This window comes from Neoarius graeffei, chromosome 9 (assembly GCF_027579695.1).
Source record: "Neoarius graeffei isolate fNeoGra1 chromosome 9, fNeoGra1.pri, whole genome shotgun sequence".
NCBI classification, from domain to species: Eukaryota; Metazoa; Chordata; class Actinopteri; order Siluriformes; family Ariidae; genus Neoarius; species Neoarius graeffei.
Genome location: NC_083577.1, coordinates 67,120,400 through 67,141,953, shown reverse-complemented (window position 1 = coordinate 67,141,953; position 21,554 = coordinate 67,120,400). Strand labels below are relative to the sequence as shown.

At 37.8% G+C, this 21,554-nt stretch overlaps 1 protein-coding gene across 1 annotated transcript in view; it reads right to left on the bottom strand.

Annotated features, from left to right (window-relative positions):
* The window catches only part of marco (macrophage receptor with collagenous structure), a 44,038-nt gene extending 34,264 nt beyond the window's left edge, over positions 1-9,774 (bottom strand). Inside the window, exons 1-2 of the mRNA XM_060930136.1 lie at positions 9,642-9,774; positions 5,692-5,793 (exon numbers count right to left, since the gene is read on the bottom strand). Coding sequence (XP_060786119.1) covers positions 5,692-5,793; positions 9,642-9,759 — 220 coding nt within the window. The 5' untranslated portion in view covers positions 9,760-9,774. The remainder of the gene's footprint in view (positions 1-5,691; positions 5,794-9,641) is intronic.
* Between the last annotated feature and the right edge of the window lie 11,780 nt (positions 9,775-21,554).

Here is a 21,554-nt window from a genome sequence, read left to right as displayed (position 1 = left end):
TTGCTGTCATGAAATTTCAAATGAGCCAATATTTGGCATGAAATTCCAAAATGTTTCACTTTTGATATTTGATATGTTGTCTATGTTCTATTGTGAATACAATATCAGTTTTTGAGATTTGTAAATGATTGCATTCCATTTTTATTTACAATTTGTACTGTGTCCCAACTTTTTTGGAATCGGGGTTGTAATTGTGTACAAATTTCGATCATGTAAATGACTGTTTTAATATTAAAAGCCACACTATGAATTGACAGGAAGAATTACAGTAAACAACCTTCAATTGTGACCAATTTTAAAGGAGACATCCCCCTTTTCCACAAGTTGACACAGTTCCTTGTAGCCTAAATGAAATTTCTGTGACAATCTTTGGTCAAAAAACCACAAGGACGAACTCCACAACACCCTTCTCACCCTGTCTAAACAGCCCTGTTCAAATTTGAAAATGATTTCAAACATGCCTGTTCCTGCAAATGATAATGAGCCACTGCTTACTCCACCCTCCTCTTCTGCCAGCCAATGAGATAGCACTTTCATCATGAATATTCAATCACAACAGCAGTTCTCAAGCCATGAGTGGAGATACTCAAATGAGGGGGCGGTATAATTCTAATGAATGGCTTGTTGAAGCACATGCTTTCTAAAATAGGCAGCCCAAAAGAAACTGACTGAGTGTCTTATTTCAGAGTTTGTGGGTTGGTTGGCACAAATGCCTAAATGTATGTGCACAAGCAATGAAAAAGTGAGTTTTTCATACAGTTGTGGTTTACAGACAGTGACATGAATGTCATCTTGGATGTGAATGTCATGGCAATCTTTGGGCTTTCATTAATTTCTTTGAACTGTTCTTTTTCTGTGGCAGAATGTACAGCATGCATCTTTAATTAAAAAAACACTAGAATTTGGTACACAAGTTAATTTTCTTTGGGTTTTCTGAAATGAAAACAGGGTCAATATTATACATGCAGGGTCAAAAATTTAAATACGCTCAGTTAGATTATTAATTCAGAGGTGCTGAAACTTCCAAAACATCTTTTATCTTGCCAAGGCTGAGGTTTCTTAACTTCCTGTTAGTGATCATGATTGACTACAGCTGGTAGCTTCTCTGTGCCTTCATAAAAAGGGTTTGTTTACAGCACTCATTGGATTGATCAACGCACAATATGGGAAAGTCCAAGGAGCTCAGTGCAGATCTGAGAAAAAGGATCACAGATATACACAACTCTGGAATGTCTCTTGGAGCCATTTCTAAACACCTGCAAATTCCAAGATCAGTTCAAACAATTGTATTCAAGTGATTGTGAGATGTAGTCACTTTGCCAAGCCACTTTGCTTCAAGAAAACCCAAACTGTCACCCTCAGCTGAAAAGAAATTGGTTTGGACGGTCAGGAACAACCTGGGTACCACCATGGCACAGCCCTGCCATGAACTGGAAGCTGATGGATTACTGTCTACAGTTCAGATCACCATGGACTAAGAGGCTGCTATCCAAGAAACAACCTCCTGCTCCAAAACTGACACCTTCAAGCTTGAGTTGTTTGGCTACAGTGACCACCATGTACAGAGGAACACTGTACCAGCTGCTGGTGGTGGTAGGATCATCATGCTCTGGGGCTGTTTTGCTGCCAGTGGAACTGGTTCATTGCACAAACTGGATGGAATAATGAAGGAGGAGGACGACCTCAGAATTCTTCAGCATAAACCATCAGAGACTTGAACACAACTTGGGAGTTACAACAGGACAATGAACCCAAACACGCATCAGAGCTGGTTGTAGAGGATAAAGCAGGCTAGCATTAAAGGAGATACGCAGAATCTTTATTTTTAAATAAATTTCGGAGTGGATAGTATCTCGACCCTTGACTCTTATATGCTGCATAAATGGGAATTTAAAAAATATATTTTTGAGAGTTAAAATCAACCATAAAGTTGGCATTCAAGCTGCCCCGCTGAGCCAGCCAGCCCTGAGTGTGTGATGTCACAGCAGGAACCGGTTTTAAGGCAGAGGCCTTTGACAACTATACTAGTAGACCAAAGTCATATAAATAAACATTTATGGTGAAAGTAAGAAATACCGTTACCGACTTGCTCAACTAAGACTGATTTGACTTCATTGATTATGAGGTGACTCTCATTAAAACAGGATAGGTGTTATAACTTATGCAACATACATGTACATGTATGCATTTTCACTGATAAAATGTAAATGGCCGGGCAGCACGGTGGTGTAGTGGTTAACACCTCACAACAAGAAGGTTCCGGGTTCGAACCCAGCGGCCGGCGAGGGCCTTTCTGTGTGGAGCTTGCATGTTGTCTGCGTGGGTTTCCTCCAGGTGCTCTGTTTTCCCCCACAATCCAAAGACATGCAGCTAGGTTGACGTGGGGTGGCCTTGAGCAAGGTACCTGACTGCTCCCCGGGTGCTCTGGTGTGGCTGCCCACTGCTCTGAATGTGTGCATGTGTTCACTGCTTCAGATGGGTTAAATGCAGAGGATGAATTTCACTGTGCTTGAAGTGTGCATGTGACGAATAAAGGTTTCTTCTTAAATAATCAGATGAACTGAGACAATCACATTCTGAAGCAAATTAAATAATCTTATACCGATAACTTAAACACACAATACAAGTCACATGTATTAATCTAAATGCAGGTAAACAACATATTTTTGTTGCTTTATATCCAAATGATAGTCGGAGCTTACCCATCTGTGTTCTCGCTTCTTGAAGGCCGATCTTGTGGCCGATTGTTTTTAAACAATCTGACTTTCAGTTGTTCGTTCAGTTTTCCATTAATTCATTTCTTCCACGTAAGGGTGAGATGGCAGCAATATCCAGTGAAGAAATCAGATGGCTGGTCCACTCATTCTCTATTTTCTCCATACTGAGTACTCCGTCATTACTGCTCGGCTCAGGCAATTACTAAAACCCGGGACGGAACGGAATGTCACCGGTTTTAGCAACAACTGCGGGGAGGTCACTGCCCGAGCAATATGTCCCGTCCTGTCCTGTCCCGGGTTTTACCAACAACCCTCAGCTCAGAACTGGTGCAACTGAACTTACTTTCCTTTTAAAAAATAAATAAATACTTTCCTTTTCTTGTAGTTTTCTTTAATTGTTGGTACTGCACCCTCTTTCAATATGGGCTTATAGCCAACACTCCTCAACAGATCAGAGGTCTCGGACGAGTCTTCAGTAAAATGTACAGAGCAGAGGAGAGACCACTTTGTAGCCGCCCAATGTGCCCGTGAACTTCTCGTAAAACGCGTCCAAATCTTTGCAGTTTGAACATTCTTGGGCCATGAATGCAACATAAATCCACCTTCTGTCATGTTGCTGGCACATCTATGTGGCATGGCGATAAATTAGCTCAAAATGGAGGATCGGAGTTGCAGTCAGTTCTGTGTTTTAGTATAGCAGAAATGGCAATGAGATCGATAGACTTCCTGCTATGACGTTACAGACGTCAAGATCATTCACTCAGACCACTACCTATATGAATCACTTTAATTGTAAAAATTACTATATTAGATTTATTGTTAATGCTTAAAACTATTCCTGTGCTATTCTTGAGGTCTCAAGGCATTTATAAATGAAAGTGAGGCCATGGGTCTGCGTATATGCTTTAAGCTTAAAACAAGTCCTGACTTCAACCCTATTGAAAATATATGGATGGTGCTTATAAGTCGAGTCCATGCCAAGAAAAAAAATTAATTTAATTGAACTGTACCAATTCTACCATGAAGAGTCGTGAAATATCCAACCAGAATTCTGCCAGAAACTTGTTCATGGTAAAAAAAAAAAAAGTTTGGTCAAGGTGAATCTTGCGAAGAGACATTTTACCCAAATATTAGGTGTGCTGTATGTATGTAAAACACAGAGTTGCAGTCAGCTCTGTGTTTTAGTATAGTGGAAATGGCGATGAGATCGATAGACTTCCTGCTATGACATTACAGACGTCAAGGTCATTCACTCAGACCACTATTTACAGTCTATACAGAGGCGATTCTAGAGTCTGTTGTGGCCCCAAGCAAAAATTTCCAGGGGGCCCTTCTGACCAGTGTTCATCACCAATACTGTATGTTATAAATAATCTGACACCAATGAAAAATGTATGAAACCAAAGGTTTTTTTTTAATTCCAAATGTGAAAATACAATGGTAAAGAACAATAAAAACAATAAAAAACAAAATAAATAAGCCCTCGGGCCCTGACTCTCGGGGGGCCCCTGGGCCAGGGGGCCCCAAGCAGTTGCCTGCCTTGCCTGTTCACAAGCTGCGCGTCTGAGTCTATATTTACAGATGGTGCTTCACCTTTGTAAGCCAGGAAAGCATTCAGTCCTAGTAGCAGAAGCAGAAATATAACAATCACAGGAACAGTGTATCTCCTTCCTGATGACTTACTTAGCTTTACATCTGCAAAAGGATCATAAGCACAAGATGGCACATGCAGTCAGGATGATGCTAAATAAAACATTGTGGCTGTGATCTGCTAAACTGCAGTCTTCTACAATTTTATCACTTGTAATAATAATAATAATAATAATAATAGAGGACGAGAAGATCGAGAAGTATTGTGATCTGGTTATAGAGATCAAAACCCTGTCGAAGATGAAGAAAGTTGTTATCAGCCCAGGTGTTATAGGAGCACTCGGTAGCTTCACTGACAGACTAGAAGGATATTTGAGCAACATCCATGTTGGGTTGAAACCCTTTACTATGCAGAAGACTGTTCTGCTTGGATCAGCGAGGATCCTCCGTAGGGCCCTGGACTGCTGAGGCTACTTATTGTGCCCAGCACAGGACTCACCAGTACATACGTACTGTGAAGGAAATAATAATAATAATAATAATAATAATACATTGCTCTTCTTAACTACTCATATTATTTTTTTATTTTCTCCCAATCCCAATAACTCTGGTTTTGCCTTTAACAACATTCTGTTTCTCAGGAGTAAAAATATGAGGTTACACATGTAAAATTCCTTCTGTCATCCAACATCATGGGAAAAAAAACCCATAGATCTTTTACCGTCCATATATTTTCAATAGGGTTGAAGTCAGGACTTGTTTTAAGCTTAAAGCATTTTGACCCTGTATGTATAATTTTGACTCTGTTTTGATTTCAGAAAACCCAAAGAAAATTAAAACTTATGCACCAAATTCTAGTGTTTTTTTAATTAAAGATGTATGCTGTACATTCTGCCACAGAAAAAGAACAGTTCAAAGAAATTGCTGAAAGCCCAAATATTGCCATGATATTCATATCCAAGATGACATTCATGTCACTGTATGTAAACTTCTGACCATAACTGTATATATCCCTTTTAAGTAATTATTTATTCCTTTATTCCATTATTAAACCCAGCTTAGATGTCAAAACCATTATTAAAATCAAATCTTCTGAGACTTGAAGAACGGTTGTGAAGGACATTTTTGCTGAGGATTTAACCATTTGGATTACTGGAATATAATAAAACCATCAGCGGACACTTGACACGAAAATGAACATACAAGTAAAACTCATTTAATATGATATATACAATGATATTTTTGTGTGTATAATGTAAATAGATAAATAACAAAATAATTTCAAAATACTATGTTATGTTAAGTATATTTTCAGTATATTCCATTAACAGATAGGACTTTAGCAAAAGTATTTTACAGTCTATATTTACAGATGGTGCTTCACCTTTGTAAGTCAGGAAGGCATTCAGTCCTAGTAGCAGAAGCAGAAATATAACAATCACAGGAACAGTGTATCTCCTTCCTGATGACTTACTTAGCTTTACATCTGCAAAAGCACAAGATGGCACATGCAGTCAGGATGATGCTAAATGAAACATTGTGGCTGTGATCTGCTAAACTGCAGTTTTCTACGATTTTATCACTTATAATAATAATAATAATAATAATAATAATAAAAGACGAGAAGCTCGAGAAGTATTGTGATCTGGTTATAGAGATCAAGACCCTGTTGAAGATGAAGAAAGTTGTTATCAGCCCAGGTGTTATAGGAGTGCTCAGTAGCTTCACTGACAGACTAGAAAGATATTTGAGCAACATCCATGTTGGGTTGAAACCCTTTACTATGCAGAAGACTGTTCTGCTTGGATCAGCGAGGATCCTCCGTAGGGCCCTGGACTGCTGAGGCTACTTGTGGCCAGCACAGGACTCACCAGTACATACGTACTGTGAAGGAAATAATAATAATAATAATAATAATAATAATAATAATAATAATACATTGTTCTTCTTAACTACTCATTTTAAATTTTCTCCCAATCCCAATAACTTTGGTTTTACCTTTAACAACATCCTGTTTCTCAGGAGTAAAAATATGAGGTTACACATGTCAACTTCCTTCTGTCATTCAACATCATGGGAACCCCCCCACAGATCTTTCAACATAAAGAAGATTGTTGACCAACACAAATCATGTAATGCATGTATCTGTTGAAAATCTGGGCAATTTGATAGATAATAACCCTTTTTCAATGTTCCTCACAGCAGTGGAAGAAAAAGAAATTGTTGATATTCTTGGGAAATGTACGAACAAAAAATCTACCGACTGTGATGACATTGACATGATGATATTGAAAAATGTTATTGATGGACTATCCAAACCATTCACATATATATATATATATATATATATATATATATATATATATATATATATATATATATATATATATATATATGTATATATATGTATATGTAATTTGTCATTTCTAACTGGTCCATTTCCAAACAGAATAAAAACAGCAAAAATCATTCCTCTGTACAAATCTGGGAGCAAACACCACTTCACAAACTACAGACCTGTCTCACTACTTCCGCAATTCTCCAAAATTCTCGAAAAACTTTTCAATAACCGATTGGATAAATTAATTGACAAACATAAACTACTTAATGACAGTCAATATGGATGTAGAGCATATAGATCAACATCACTAGCTTTAATAGAATTAGTTGAAGAAATCACCAATTTCATAGAGCAGAAAAAACATGCAGTTGGAATATTCATTGATTTAAAGAAAGCATTTGCTACAATAAATCACGACATATTAATAAAAAAAAACTGGAACGATATGGCATCAGGGGTATAGTTTTAAACTGGGTTAAAAGCTACTTAAGTAACAGGAGACAGTTTGTGAAGCTGGGAGATTGTTCTTCCTCATGTTTGGACATAACTTGTGATGTTCCCCAGGGTCAGTGTTAGGACCAAAGTTTTCTATACTATATATCAACGACATATGTAGTGTATCTAAAGTAATGAAGCTTGTCTTGTTTGCTGACGATACAAATATCCTCTTTTCTGGTGATGATTTAATGGAACTATTGCAGGAGATCACAACAGAAATGAGTAAATTAATAATATGGTTCAACAGTAACAAATTATCATTAAACTTGAACAAATCCAAAGTAATATTATTTGGTAACAACAAAACAAACACACAAATAAATATTCAAATAGATGGGGTTATTATAGAAAGAGTTAAGGAAATCAAATTTCTTGAAACAACTATTGATGAAAAACTCAGCTGGAAACCACATATAAACATACAATCCAAAGTATCAAGAAGTATTGCAATATTAAACAAAGTCAAACAGTTTCTAGATCACAATTCACTCCGGATTCTTTACTGTTCCCTGGTTTCACCTTATTTAAGTTACTGTGCAGAGGTATGGGGCAATAATTACAAAAATACAATACATTCATTATTCATTCTCCAAAAAAGAGCAATAAGGATTATACACAAGGCTGGTTATCGGGATCATACAAATACATTATTCTTACAGTCAGAAATACTGAAATTTGCAGATCTGGTGGACTATCAAACGGCACAAATATTATTCAAAGCAAACAATAATCAACTACCATAATATTCAAAAACTGTTCACTGAAAGAGAAGGGAGTTATAATTTAAGGGGTTTATTTAAATTTAAAAATTATAGGGTGTGCACAACCAAGAAAAGTTTTTGTATTTCTGTTTGTGGGGTGAAGCGGTGGAACAGTTTGAATGAGGAGCTCAAGGGATGTCCAGACATGAAGCGGTTTAAAAAGATGTACAAAAATTTGATTTTCACAAGGTATAAGGATGAAGGGGATTAATCATAACTGGCTGTTTAGTGTGTATTTTTTTATTTTGTTCTTTTTTGAGTCATCGTCTATTTGTTTTGTTTTTATTTTGTTCTTCTCCATTGTGAGCGTGGTATTAGTAGTAAACTTATGTGTAGACATATGGATATACATATATAATTAATTATATGATATAGTCATAGAGAATTGATATCTGAATAGTTGAAGTATTAAGTAATATACAGTGTATGTATGCATGTGTGTGTGTGTGTGTGTGTGTGTATATATATATATATATATATATATATATATATATATATATATATATATATATATATATATAGTGTGTGTGTGTGTGTGTGTGTGTGTGTATATAAGGAAGCTGGATAATCAATTTATATTGACTAAAGAAGAGGGGTGGGATTAAATAAGTTTTTACTTCAGCCCACTCCTTTTCGGACATGTAAACTCAAAACTGCTTAGTGTGTCCTTGTTTGTATTTTTGTTTTGTTTTCTTTTGTTTTGATTTTTATATATTATTATTACCTATATTATTTATGGTTTATTTTCTAATTTAGTCGCTTTTTACGTGTTCTTGTTGCAAATGCTGTTTTGCTTTTCTTGTTTTCTGCTTATTTATTCATTGTTTGTTTACATGTTCGAAATAAACTATCATCATCATCATCATCATCATCATCAATGCATTTAAAAATAAATTTAAGCAGAATAAAAAATACAGCAAAAGGTTTCACATGCCTGAAACAGAGCACACTGTCCTCCACAGTCAAGAGGATGGCAAAAGGGATGGTAAAAGATAAAAACTCCCAAAGGTTTTGAGTTTTAGAATGGCACAGTTTACTCTTACAGATGTCAAGTTTCAAAATCACCTATTAAGCTCCATTTTCTGTTAAGCACAACAACAAACTCTTTAGAATCATTGCAAGGGAAAAAAAAAACCCTTCCTGAGAGTACCTAACAAAATGCAGCTCCTGAACATTACCAAAATTATGAAAACTACTATATCTGCACAGGATGAGCAACCAATCCACCTTCAGTAGGTGGAAGGAAATCAGATGTGGATATGTGGACATGGGAAGAACATCTGACTCTCTGCACAGAGAAAAACCCAAGCTAATGATTGTTTACAATCATTCATGCAAATGAGAAACAAAATATCAAAGTAATAATTATTTTTAGTCAATAATCTCTAATAAAATAAGTGTTTAAACTTACCCAATCTAATAAAACTATTAAGTATAGTTAAAAGATCAACTTTTAAAAGGATTACATTGAAAACATCACATCATTTCAACAACATTTTAGAATTTTCTCACAGTCACATGTGGTTTATAAGTTTGCTATTCCAGTCCATTAAAAAAAAAAAGTAAAATACTGGAACTCTACCAGTGATATATAGAGTTAGTTTTGACAGTTGCATTTACACTGCATTAGGAGCATAGCAGCTGTGATGCCTGACAGTTCAGGACTGCTGCTCAAACTAGCATTAACCCCGAACTTCTGTACAGTTCTGATTTTCGTGTGTGTGTGATCCTTACCAGACGTCTGGAAATCATAGCGGCCTGAGCTGCAGAAATTCATATCTGCACCAAAAAGAGGGTTTTCTTTATGAAATATTGAGTCTTTGTCCTGATTTCCATCTAGTGCTGTCTCCATCTCCTTCACTACAACAATCCGTGCAGGATAACAGAGACTGCAATACAAAACTGTTGATTTAAACAGTTCTAACAAGCTGACTCAACAAATTAGTCATCATTTGACTATGGACATAATTTGACAAGAACATAATTTCCTCAAATGTTTTATCTTAGAAAAAGGAACTAAAACATCCCTTTTACAAACAGCACAGTTTTCCATACTGGAATTTTAAAAAAGTTGTCCATTATTCTTGTTAATGTATGTAAATGTATGCAATTACTCTTAGTTTTATGTGTTATATTCATCCAAAAGATCAATTATATTTAGAGAGTAAGAGAACGTTTTGAGGATGTGAGTGACAAAAATTGCACCACAACTTTCAGTTCATCCTTACAATGGTAACTGATACTATAGAACATAAAATAATTAACTAATATAAGTTGAAACTAAAAAAAAAAAACCCTCACGAAAAATTAACTAAACGTTTGTGCATTGTGCCCTAAGATGGACGAGCGTATTTTTGTCTTTTCCCCTGTAGTCCCAGGATAGATAAAGTGATAACTGAAGATAGATGGATGAATGGATGGATAGATACAGTGGTGCTTGAAAGTTTGTGAACCCTTTAGAATTTTCTATATTTCTGCATAAATATGACCTAAAACATCACCAGATTTTCACACAAATCCTAAGAGCAGATAAAGAGAACCCAGTTAAACAAATGAGACAAAAATATTATACTTGGTCATTTATTTATTGAGGAAAACGATCCAATATTACATATCTGTGAGTGGCAAAAGTATGTGAACCTTTGCTTTCAGTATCTGGTGTGACCCCCTTGTGCAGCAATAACTGCAGCTAGACGTTTCCGGTAACTGTTGATCAGTCCTGCACACTGGCTTGGAGGAATTTTAGCCCAATCCTCTATACAGAACAGCTTCAACTCTGGGATGTTGGTGGGTTTCCTCACATGAACTGCTCCTTTCAGGTCCTTCCACAACATTTCCTTTGGATTAAGGTCAGGACTTTGACTTGGCCATTCCAAAGCATTATTCTTCTTTAATCATTCTTTGGTAGAATGACTTGTGTGCTTAGGGTCGTTCTCTTGCTGCATGACCCACCTTCACTTGAGATTCAGTTCCTGGACAGATGTCCTGACATTTTCCTTTAGAATTCACTGGTATAATTCAGAATTCATTGTTCCATCAATGATGGCAAGCCGTCCTGGCCCAGATGCAGCAAAACAGGCCCAAACCATGATACTACCAGCACCATGTTTCATAGATGGGATAAGGTTCTTATGCTGGAATGCAGTGTTTTCCTTTCTCCAAACATAATGCTTCTCATCTAAACCAAAAAGGTCTATTGTGGTCTCATCCATCCACAAAACATTTTTCCAATAGCCTTCTGGCTTGTCCATGTGATCTTTAGCAAACTGCAGATGAGCAGCAATGTTCTTTTTGGAGAGCAGTGGCTTTCTCCTTGCAACCCTGCCATGCACACCATTGTTGCTCAGTGTTCTCCTGATGGTGGACTCATGAACATTAACATTAGTCAATGTGAGAGAGGCCTTCAGTTGCTTAGAAGTTACCCTGGGGTCCTTTGTGACCTCGCCGACTATTACACGCCTTGCTCTTGGAGTGATCTTTGTTGGTCGACCACTCCTGGGGAGGGTAACAATGGTCTTGAATTTCCTCCATTTGTACACAATCTGTCTGACTGTGGATTGGTGGAGTCCAAATTCTTTAGAGATGGTTTTGTAACCTTTTCCAGCCTGATGAGCATCAACAACGCTTTTTCTGAGGTCCTCAGAAATCTCCTTTGTTCATGCCATGATACACTTCCACAAACATGTGTTGTGAAGATCAGACTTTGATAGATCCCTGTTCTTTAAATAAAACAGGGTGCCCACTCACACCTGATTGTCATCCCATTGATTGAAAACACCTGACTGTAATTTCACCTTCAATTTAACTGCTAATCCTAGAGGTTCACATACTTTTGCCACTCACAGATATGTAATATTGGATCATTTTCCTCAATAAATAAATGACCAAGTATAATATTTTTGTTTCATTTGTTTAACTGGGTTCTCTTTATCTACTTTTAGGACTTGTGTGAAAATCTGATGATGTTTTAGGTCATATTTATGCAGAAATATAGAAAATTCTAAAGGGTTCACAAGCTTTCAATCACCATTGTAGATGGATGAAAATGAATTATATCTAACCTGAATTTTGGAACAAAAACAATCTGTAGATTCTAGGCCTAAATTATTGTCTCAGTCTGGCCCTGACACAGACACACATTTCACAATAACTGGAATTCAGACTTTTTTTGCTAAAGTCACTGGTCCAAATCCCATGATGATAATTGTGAGATTGTATGTTTAGAAATGCAGCATTGTGTAAACGTCCCCCCTTTCAAACGTGGTATGTATTAAGAGTTTTGTGGCAATTCCAGAAAGATGTCCTTGTGTTATAGAGTATTGCAAGGCACGTTGCAATAATTCTGTGCAAGCAATTGTGAATAACTGTAAACATGCATGGTAGTTCTAAAAGTAGAGCCACAAGTTGATTCAGCATATCAGCAGTCATCTGACTGTGGGCACACATTAAAAAAACCCAAAAACTTATACCTCAACAACTTTATTTAAGCTGGAGGAACTTAAACAGCTCTTACACAACCAGAGTGGCTCTGTTCTTCTCGATTGTGTAAAGAGGAAAATGCATGTGAATTAGATAGATTATATACAGTACTGTGCAGAAGTCTTAGGCACATGTAGAGAAATGCTGTAGATCAAAAATGGCTTCAAAAATAATGAAATAAAATGTTTCAACATTAAAAAAATACTATAAACAGCTGTAAGCCATAATAAATGAGACAATGTCAATATTTGGTGTGAAACAACCCTTTGCTTTAAAAAAAATAGTCTCAGGTACAAAGAGTACGGTTTTATCAGGAAATGAGCTGTAGGTTTTACTGAGAATCTTGCAGAACCAGCCACAGTTCTTCTAGACACTTTGACTGTCACACTCGCTTCTTCCTTTTGCACCAAAACTCAGTAGCCTTTATTATGTTTTTTATTTTTAATCTGAAAAGTGGTCTCTTATGTAATTGCTCAGATACAAACAGTCCCCCCGTAACATTTAATTTTGTGCTGGAAAATGAACGTTTGGGACTCTAAAATTTTTTGTACTGACTCGATCATGTAGAAGTCTCATTCTCAGACATCTCATCTCATTATCTCTAGCCGCTTTATCCTGTTCTACAGGGTCGCAGGCAAGCTGGAGCCGATCCCAGCTGACTACGGGCGAAAGGCGGGGTACACCCTGGACAAGTCGCCAGGTCATCACAGGGCTGACACACAGACAACCATTCACACTCACACCTACGGTCAATTTAGAGTCACCAGTTAACCTAACCTGCATGTCTTTGGACTGTGGGGGAAACCGGAGCACCCGGAGGAAACCCATGCGGACACGGGGAGAACATGCAAACTCCGCACAGAAAGGCCCTCGCCGGCCCCGGGGCTCGAACCCAGGACCTTCTTGCTGTGAGACGACAGCGCTAACCACTACACCACCGTGCCGCCCATGCAGAAGTCATAAAATAGAAATCTATAGCAAAATTTGTAGGAAAAAAATAGGGTGCCTAAGACTCTTGCACAGTGCTGTAGATCGTTATGTAGATTATATAGATTGAATATACAGTAGATTATTACTGCAGTGTGAGTCAGCACTGCAGGCCACTGACAAAACAGTGCTCCGGCTCACACTCAACTACTGTATAGTTTCATTTATTTAAAGTTTTTTAACTAATTTATTTGTCGATTGTCAATTTATTTTATTTTTTTTAATTCGCATACAATACAATTATACAAAACAATCACAATACAACTACACAAAAAAAAAACAGAATTCAAACACAACACCGAATTTGAAATTGAGTGAAAAACCAAAATTAATAGTGAGGAATAATGTGTATATGGAGATGTCCGTGTGTGTGTATGTGTGTGTGTGTGTGTGTGTGTGTGTGTGTGTGTGTGTGTGTGTGTGTGTGTGAGTGTATATAAGGAGTAGTACTGACTTACTGTTGGACCGCCGGTCACCGGGGAGATGGAGGCTAGATCGCAGAGAAGGAAGGTTTCAAAGGAAATGAGTATTATTATATTATTATCTTTATGTAGGATAATAATAAGAGAAATAAGAATAGGGATAAGAATAGGAATAATTTGATTAACTGACTGATTATATAGATTGCCTGGGCACCCAAGTATGACCACGGTGTCGTCCTGCCCCCGCACAAGGTATACCATAATGTGATGGCAGAGGGAAGGCCCTGCGTGTTAACCAGCCCACGGCCCATGGCCCCCAGCACCCCCCTCCTCCCCACAACCCACCACCCACCACATCTTGACTCCAAACCATCACGCAACACACCATATTTGTCCTATGTAAGAATGTAAATGGCTATATTGTGGGCTTTCTCTAATGTATTGCATTAAAAGAAGTGTGCGCGCAGAGTGAGTCTCTGCCCAGATTTCCTCCTGCACGCCGCAACAACCCTGCATAGTCATAGATATCTGCCTCCTCTAAATTGTGTTAGCATTAAAAGAAGCGAGGCGTGCAGTGAAACACCTGCAGAGGCATCTGCATGCACGCCTCACTTGCCCTAGTCTATTTGTTGTTCTTGGTTATTGGTAGATGTATGATGTATGCAATCTAATGTGTAGTGCATTTAAAAGAGAATAAGGCGTGTTGCGTATTGCCAGGAAGAGATATGTGTGTGTGCACAAAGGGCGAGTGCACGGCAGGGGCCCAGAACCCACGAGTACCCCACAGCACCGACCAACACCGGTCCCACATGGCAACCCAACAGGACCGGGCCGCCCGAGCCACCCATGGGGCTCAGGCAGAACAGGGATGAGTGAAGTAGAGAGAGGCAAAGAGAAAGAGAAGAGAGGCAAGGAGAGGAAAAAATAAATAAATAAATAAATAAATAAATAAATTTAAACAAAAAAAAGGGAGGGGAGAGGGATATTATATATATATATATATATATATATATATATATATATATATATATATATAAGCTATTTACATCTGGATGTAAAGTTGTGAGTTGGATCTCAGGCGCAGAGGGTCAGGTCATAACTGTAAGAAGGTGATGAAGGGTGTCCAAAGGGAGGATGTATCCTGAGTGTTGTTTAAGTTTGGAATGGATATATTGTCCAATGATATATAATCTGTTAACAAATTTTTCCAGTGAGTGATGTGTACAGTATTCCTTGATTTCCAGTTCATGAGGATTGTTTTCTTGGCGATAGTCAGCGCTACTAGCAGTATTTTATTGCATGAGGTGTTTATATTGATAGCAGTTGTATCACCAAGTATACATAGGGAAGGGGTTGCTGGGATGTGACAGCCAAGAATGGTAGAGAGTGATTCTGTGACGCTTAACCAAAACCTGTTGATTGGAGTGCAATGCCAGACAGCATGAATGTATGTGTCTGGGATATTTTGCATGCAGTGAGAACACAAGTCTGAGTCAAAGCCCATTTTATACAGTTTCTGTGCAGTGAAGTGAAATCTGTGAAGTACCTTGTATTGTATTAATTGTAGATTGCTATTTTTTGTCATGAGGTAGATGTTTTTACAGATTTGGGTCCAGAAGTCGGCACCAGGAATAATGGACAAATCTGATTCCCATTTGTGATATGGTAGGCTTAAAGTTTTTTCTAAACGAGATATAATTTTGTATATTTTGGAAAGAATTTTTTGGGGGAGGGAATGTTAATCAACTCCATGAATGGTGAGGGGATGTCTAGGTTCACTGTCTGGATATTAATTTTAGCTTGGATAGATGACTTAATTTGTAGGTATTCTAAAAAGTGTTTACTCTCAATGCCGTGCTTCTGGACCAAACAAGGGAATGAAGCCAGATTTTTGTCTTGAATGATGTGATGAAGTTGAGTGATGCCCTTGCCTATCCATGTGAGAAAATTGAGTGTTTTTTTGTTGACAGTAAAATCAGGGTTATTCCAAATCGGGGTGCGATTTGACGGTGCTACAGGTGAATCAGTGATGTGATAGAATTTCCACCAAGCTGTCAGACTAGATGATATTGTTAACGCTTTGAAGGATGGGTGTTTTTTAACTGACTGACTACAGAAAGGAAGGTCTGAGATCTGAATATCCTTGCAAATGGTTTGTTCTATGTCTAATCAGATATTGTCTGAGGGGGTGGGATGTAACCATATGTAACGAAGCTGGTTGGCCAGGGCATAATGTTGGAAGTGTGGAGCCTCTAGTCCTCTGAGTATTTTAGGTTTTTGTAGAGTGGTCAGTTTGATTCTTGGTGTCTTATTTTTCCAGTAGAACTTAGAAATTATTGAGTCTAGTGATTTAAACCAGGGAGAGGAGGGCTGTGTCGGAATCATTGAGAATAAATAATTTATTTTGGGTAATATTGACATTTTGACGACTGATATCCTGCCCATGATGGGTAGTGGAAGGTTCATCCATCGCTGGAGATCATCATCTGTTGAATTGAGCAGGGGGGTAAAATTTAGACTAAATAAGTCTGACAGCCTGGGGGAAACCTTTATCCCTAAATATGTGATATAATTAGTACATAGTGGGATAGGTGATGAATGGGCTGTCACATCCCAGCTGTTGGAGTGTAATGGAAGAATTGCAGACTTATTCCAATTGACTGAGTATTCAGAAATATTAGAGAATGTGTCACTAAGTTTAATGGTTTCTTTTACTGATACTGTGGGGTCTTGAAGAAAAAGTAGGATGTTGTTGGCATAGAGGCTGATTTTATGATGCATATTTAGAGTCTGAACTCCCTTAATGTGGGGGTTCTGACGGATGGCAGCAGCTAGAGGTTCAATGAAGATGGTAAATAATAAAAGGGAGAGTGGGCATCCCTGTCTAGTTCCCCGGTGCAGAGTGAAACTGTGTGATGTTAGTCCATTGGTGATCACTGTGGCTGAGGGTGAAGTGTAGAGAATCTTAATCCAATTAATGAATGATTCCCCGAAACCAAACCGCCCTAATGTGGAAAACAGGAAATTCCAGTTGACCCTATCAAAAGCTTTTTCCGCATCAAGAGTTGCTATAATGGTTTTTTCTTGTATAGTTGAGGAGTGGTACATTATATTAAACAATCTGCGGGTGTTGGAGGAAGAAATTCTGCCTTTAATGAAGCCAGTCTGATCTGGGTGGATAATGGATGGGGAGACCTCTTCTAATCTGTGCACTAAAGATTTGGTGATTATTTTATTGTCAACATTGAGTAGGGAGATTGTCGATTGTCAATTTTACAATGCCCATTAACAAACAGTATTATCTTTATTGTAAATGACCCAGAGTTCTCAAAAAAGGCTAATTTGTGTCTGTAGTCCTGGCCAGATGTTAATCAGCATCCTAAAATAGTTTACGTTAAAATATAATGTCACATTGTTATAAAACATACAAAATATAACTTACACAGCAGCAAAAAGCAGAGTGCATGCTTAAATCTGTCAAGTTACATCAACACACATAGACAGAATGAAATAATATGTACAGCTGTTACAATCAAGGTTATGCAGTTTACATAGTATACAAGCAGAGAAACGTTTACGGGGTAACTTGGAGGAAAGAACGCTGACAGGAATAAATTAATAGCAACAATTTCTTAGTGCAAAAGGAAAATTCCTGTCACCATCTTACAAGATGGTAATGAATATTGTATTCATTACGAGTCTCTGGCTCACTGTACATCTCATCTCATTCTCATCTCATTATCTCTAGCCACTTTATCCTGTTCTACAGGGTCGCAGGCAAGCTGGAGCCTATCCCAGCTGACGACGGGCGAAAGGCAGGGTACACCCTGGACAAGTCGCCAGGTCATCACAGGGCTGACACATAGACACAGACAACCATTCACACTCACATTCACACCTACGGTCAATTTAGAGCCACCAGTTAACCTAACCTGCATGTCTTTGGACTGTGGGGGAAACCGGAGTACCCGGAGGAAACCCACGCGGACATGGGGAGAACATGCAAACTCCACACAGAAAGGCCCTCGCCGGCCACGGGGCTCGAACCCAGACCTTCTTGCTGTGAGGCGACAGCGCTAACCACTACACCACTGTGCCGCCCCTCACTGTACATATCGAAATTAAATAAATCTATCTATCTATCTATCTATCTATCTATCTATCTATCTATCTATCTATCTATCTATCTATCTATCTATCTATCTATCTATCTATCTACAAGATACAAGTATGTACAATGTATACTGGTCTCAACATATAGCTTTTCAGCAAGCAACACTTAAGACTGGTGTATTTGCCGGATTGTATTACTGAGTAATAAGTAAAACTGTGTAATTATGCTAATGACCAAGGCCGAATAGTATCAATGTGCTAGCACGGTTAAGCCCTGCTTGTCTTTCAAAGGTAAAAGAGAAATCAGTATAAGGGTTAATTTTGGGCATCCACATCAACTTATTTGAAGTTAACAAACGTCTTAAAGATGATTTTTTTTTTAAACAGTGTAACAGCACCACTAGCAGTCGTACAAAAAAAAAAAACCCACAAAGCATAAAGCTGTAGGCTAACTGTAAAGAGCCCAGTGCTGTAGGCAGAAAGACTTTCTGATGTAGGTTGTTGCAGCCAATCATGACTACACAGCATGACACACCCACCTAGATTTGGACTCCAATGGTCGAATATATTATAGCCCATTTTGATGACGTTTCCATAATATGCCACCAGCAGGTGTGTTACGGACTAAGTTACAGGTGTAATGAACATGAACGAAGTGCACTATCATTATTTTTCTGCTTAAATATACTTGGAGGAGAAACTGAAAATTGATAGACTGAGCACACATCATCTAATCAAAATACAAATTACACAAAAGGACAGATGACAAAACTGTAAGTGTAGTGTTTTTGGTTTGAACAAAAAGGTTACAACTCTTCTGCGTACTGTGTTTTTTATTCAGATGAAACAGTTCAAATTCAAATGCCTATATATATATATATATATATATATATATATATATATATATATATATATATATATATATATATATATATATATATACACATACACACATCACTATACATTATATATACATATATATAAATAATATACATTACTAATATATAATTTCAAAGTATATATATATATATATATATATATATATATATATATATATATATAAATAAACTTTGAAATGATATATTAGTGATGTATATTATTTACTATGTCCCCTTCCCCTTTTCCCCTTCCCCCCAAAAAAATCACCAACAGGCGCCAACTGCTAATGACAGCGTAATTATACTAAATACAGGAAAACTGGGCAATCCAATTAGTCCATATAACCTGTATAAAATGTGTTTCCTGAACACAGGCCTCTGAAGTCTGTTGCCTGCTCTGAATGTGTGACCTTGTTTACTCTAACTTCATGTCACTGAACTGTTTATGCATTTGTCTGGCTGTGTATTTGATGAGAGCAGCACTCTGTTGCTGATGTGTGTGTTTTTTGCAGATGAGCTTGGGTGACCCTGTCAGAGTTCATCTAAGAGCAGAGAAAAGGAGTATGAAGTGTGCTCTCATCCAGGGCACACAGTCATTCATATAAACTAAACCAAATAATCAATTAAATTCATGTGAAATTCCTGAAACAAAATATTGGCAACAAGATCTGTACAGTGGTGCTTGAAATTTGTGAACCCTTTAGAATTTTCTATATTTCTGCATAAATATGACCTAAAATAACATCAGATTTTCACACAAGTCCTAAAAGTAGATAAAGAGAACCCAGTTAAACAAATGAGATGAAAAATATTATACTTGGTCATTTATTTATTGAGAAAAATGATCCAATATTACATATCTGTGAGTGGCAAAAGTACCGTATGTGAACCTTTGCTTTCAGTATCTGGTGTGACCCCCTTGTGCAGCAATAACTGCAACTAAACGTTTCTGGTAACTGTTGATCAGTCCTGCACACCGGCTTGGAGGAATTTTAGCCCATTCCTCCGTGCAGAACAGCTTCAACTCTGGGATGCTGGTGGGTTTCCTCACATGAACTGCTTGCTTCAGGTCCTTCCACAACATTTCGATTGGATTAAGGTCAGGACTTTGACTTGGCCATTCCAAAACATTAACTTTCTTCTTCTTTAACCATTCTTTGGTAGAATGACTTATGTGCTTAGGGTCGTTGTCTTGCTGCATGACCCACCTTCTCTTGAGATTCAGTTCATGGACAGATGTCCTGATATTTTCCTTTAGAATTCGCTGGTATAATTCAGAATTCATTGTTCCATCAATGATGACAAGCCGTCCTGGCCCAGATGCAGCAAAACAGGCCCAAACTGTGATACTACCACCACCATGTTTCACAGATGGGATAAGGTTCTTATGCTGGAATGCAGTGTTTTCCTTTCTCCAAACATAACACTTCTCATTTAAACCACAAAGTTCTATTTTGGTCTCATCCATCCACAAAACATCTTTCCAGTAGCCTTCTGGTTTGTCCATGTGATCTTTAGCAAACTGCAGACGAGCAGCAATGTTCTTTTTGGAGAGCAGTGGCTTTCTCCTTGCAACCCTGCCATGCACACCATTGTTGTTCAGTGTTCTCCTGATGGTGGACTCATGAACATTAACATTAGCCAATGTGAGAGAGGCCTTCAGTTGCTTAGAAGTTACCCTGGGGTCCTTTTTGACCTCGCTGACTATTACACGCCTTGCTCTTGGAGTGATCTTTGTTGGTCGACCACTCCTGGGGAGGGTAACAATGGTCTTGAATTTCTTCTATTTGTACACAATTTGTCTGACTGTGGATTGGTGGAGTCCAAATTCTTTAGAGATGGTTTTGTAACCTTTTCCAGCCTGATGAGCATCAACAACGCCTTTTCTGAAGTCCTCAGAAATCTCCTTTGTTTGTGCCATGATACACTTCCACAAACGTGTGTTGTGAAGATCAGACTTTGATAAATCCCTGTTCTTTAAATAAAACAGGGTGCCCACTCACACCTGATTGTCATCCCATTGATTGAAAACACCTGACTAATTTCACCTTCAAATTAACTGCTAATCCTAGAGTATCACATCCTTCTGCCACTCACAGATATGTAATATTGGATCATTTTACTCAATAAATAAATGACCAAGTATAATATTTTTGTCTCATTTGTTTAACTGGGCTCTCTTTATCTACTTTTAGGAATTGTGTGAGAATCTGATGATGTTTTAGGCCATATTTACTGTATGCAGAAATATAGAAAATTCTAAAGGGTTCACAAACTTTCACGCACCACTGTATGATGGACATATGACTATCACACCCATACATGCCTTTTGATCACCCCATTCCAGATTTAGTCCTCACTTTGCTGTAATATTATACAATAGTTATTTCTTGTCCACTAATTTGATTGAACAAATGGCTTTCCAAGAATGTTTATATTTAGTCTAACTACAGTGAGATGTTTCACTGGTTGCATCCATTCTCTTGTAAATTAATAAATAAATTTACATATTGTTAGGTTCTTAACCTCTTGCCCTCAGCCTCAGCTGGAGCCATATAAATTTACAATTCTAGCAACAGTCCCACTGAAGCCATTACGAATAGAGTTAGGAACATCATCAGACATGGTAAATTATATCATTTTCATGAATATAACTCACTCACCCTGATGCCTGTAGGCCAATTGGCCTGTCAGTTGCCAGCCTCTTATGAGGTTGTCTACATCTATCTTGAGAATGCTTCAGCCACCGCTAACTTGCTAGGCCTGCC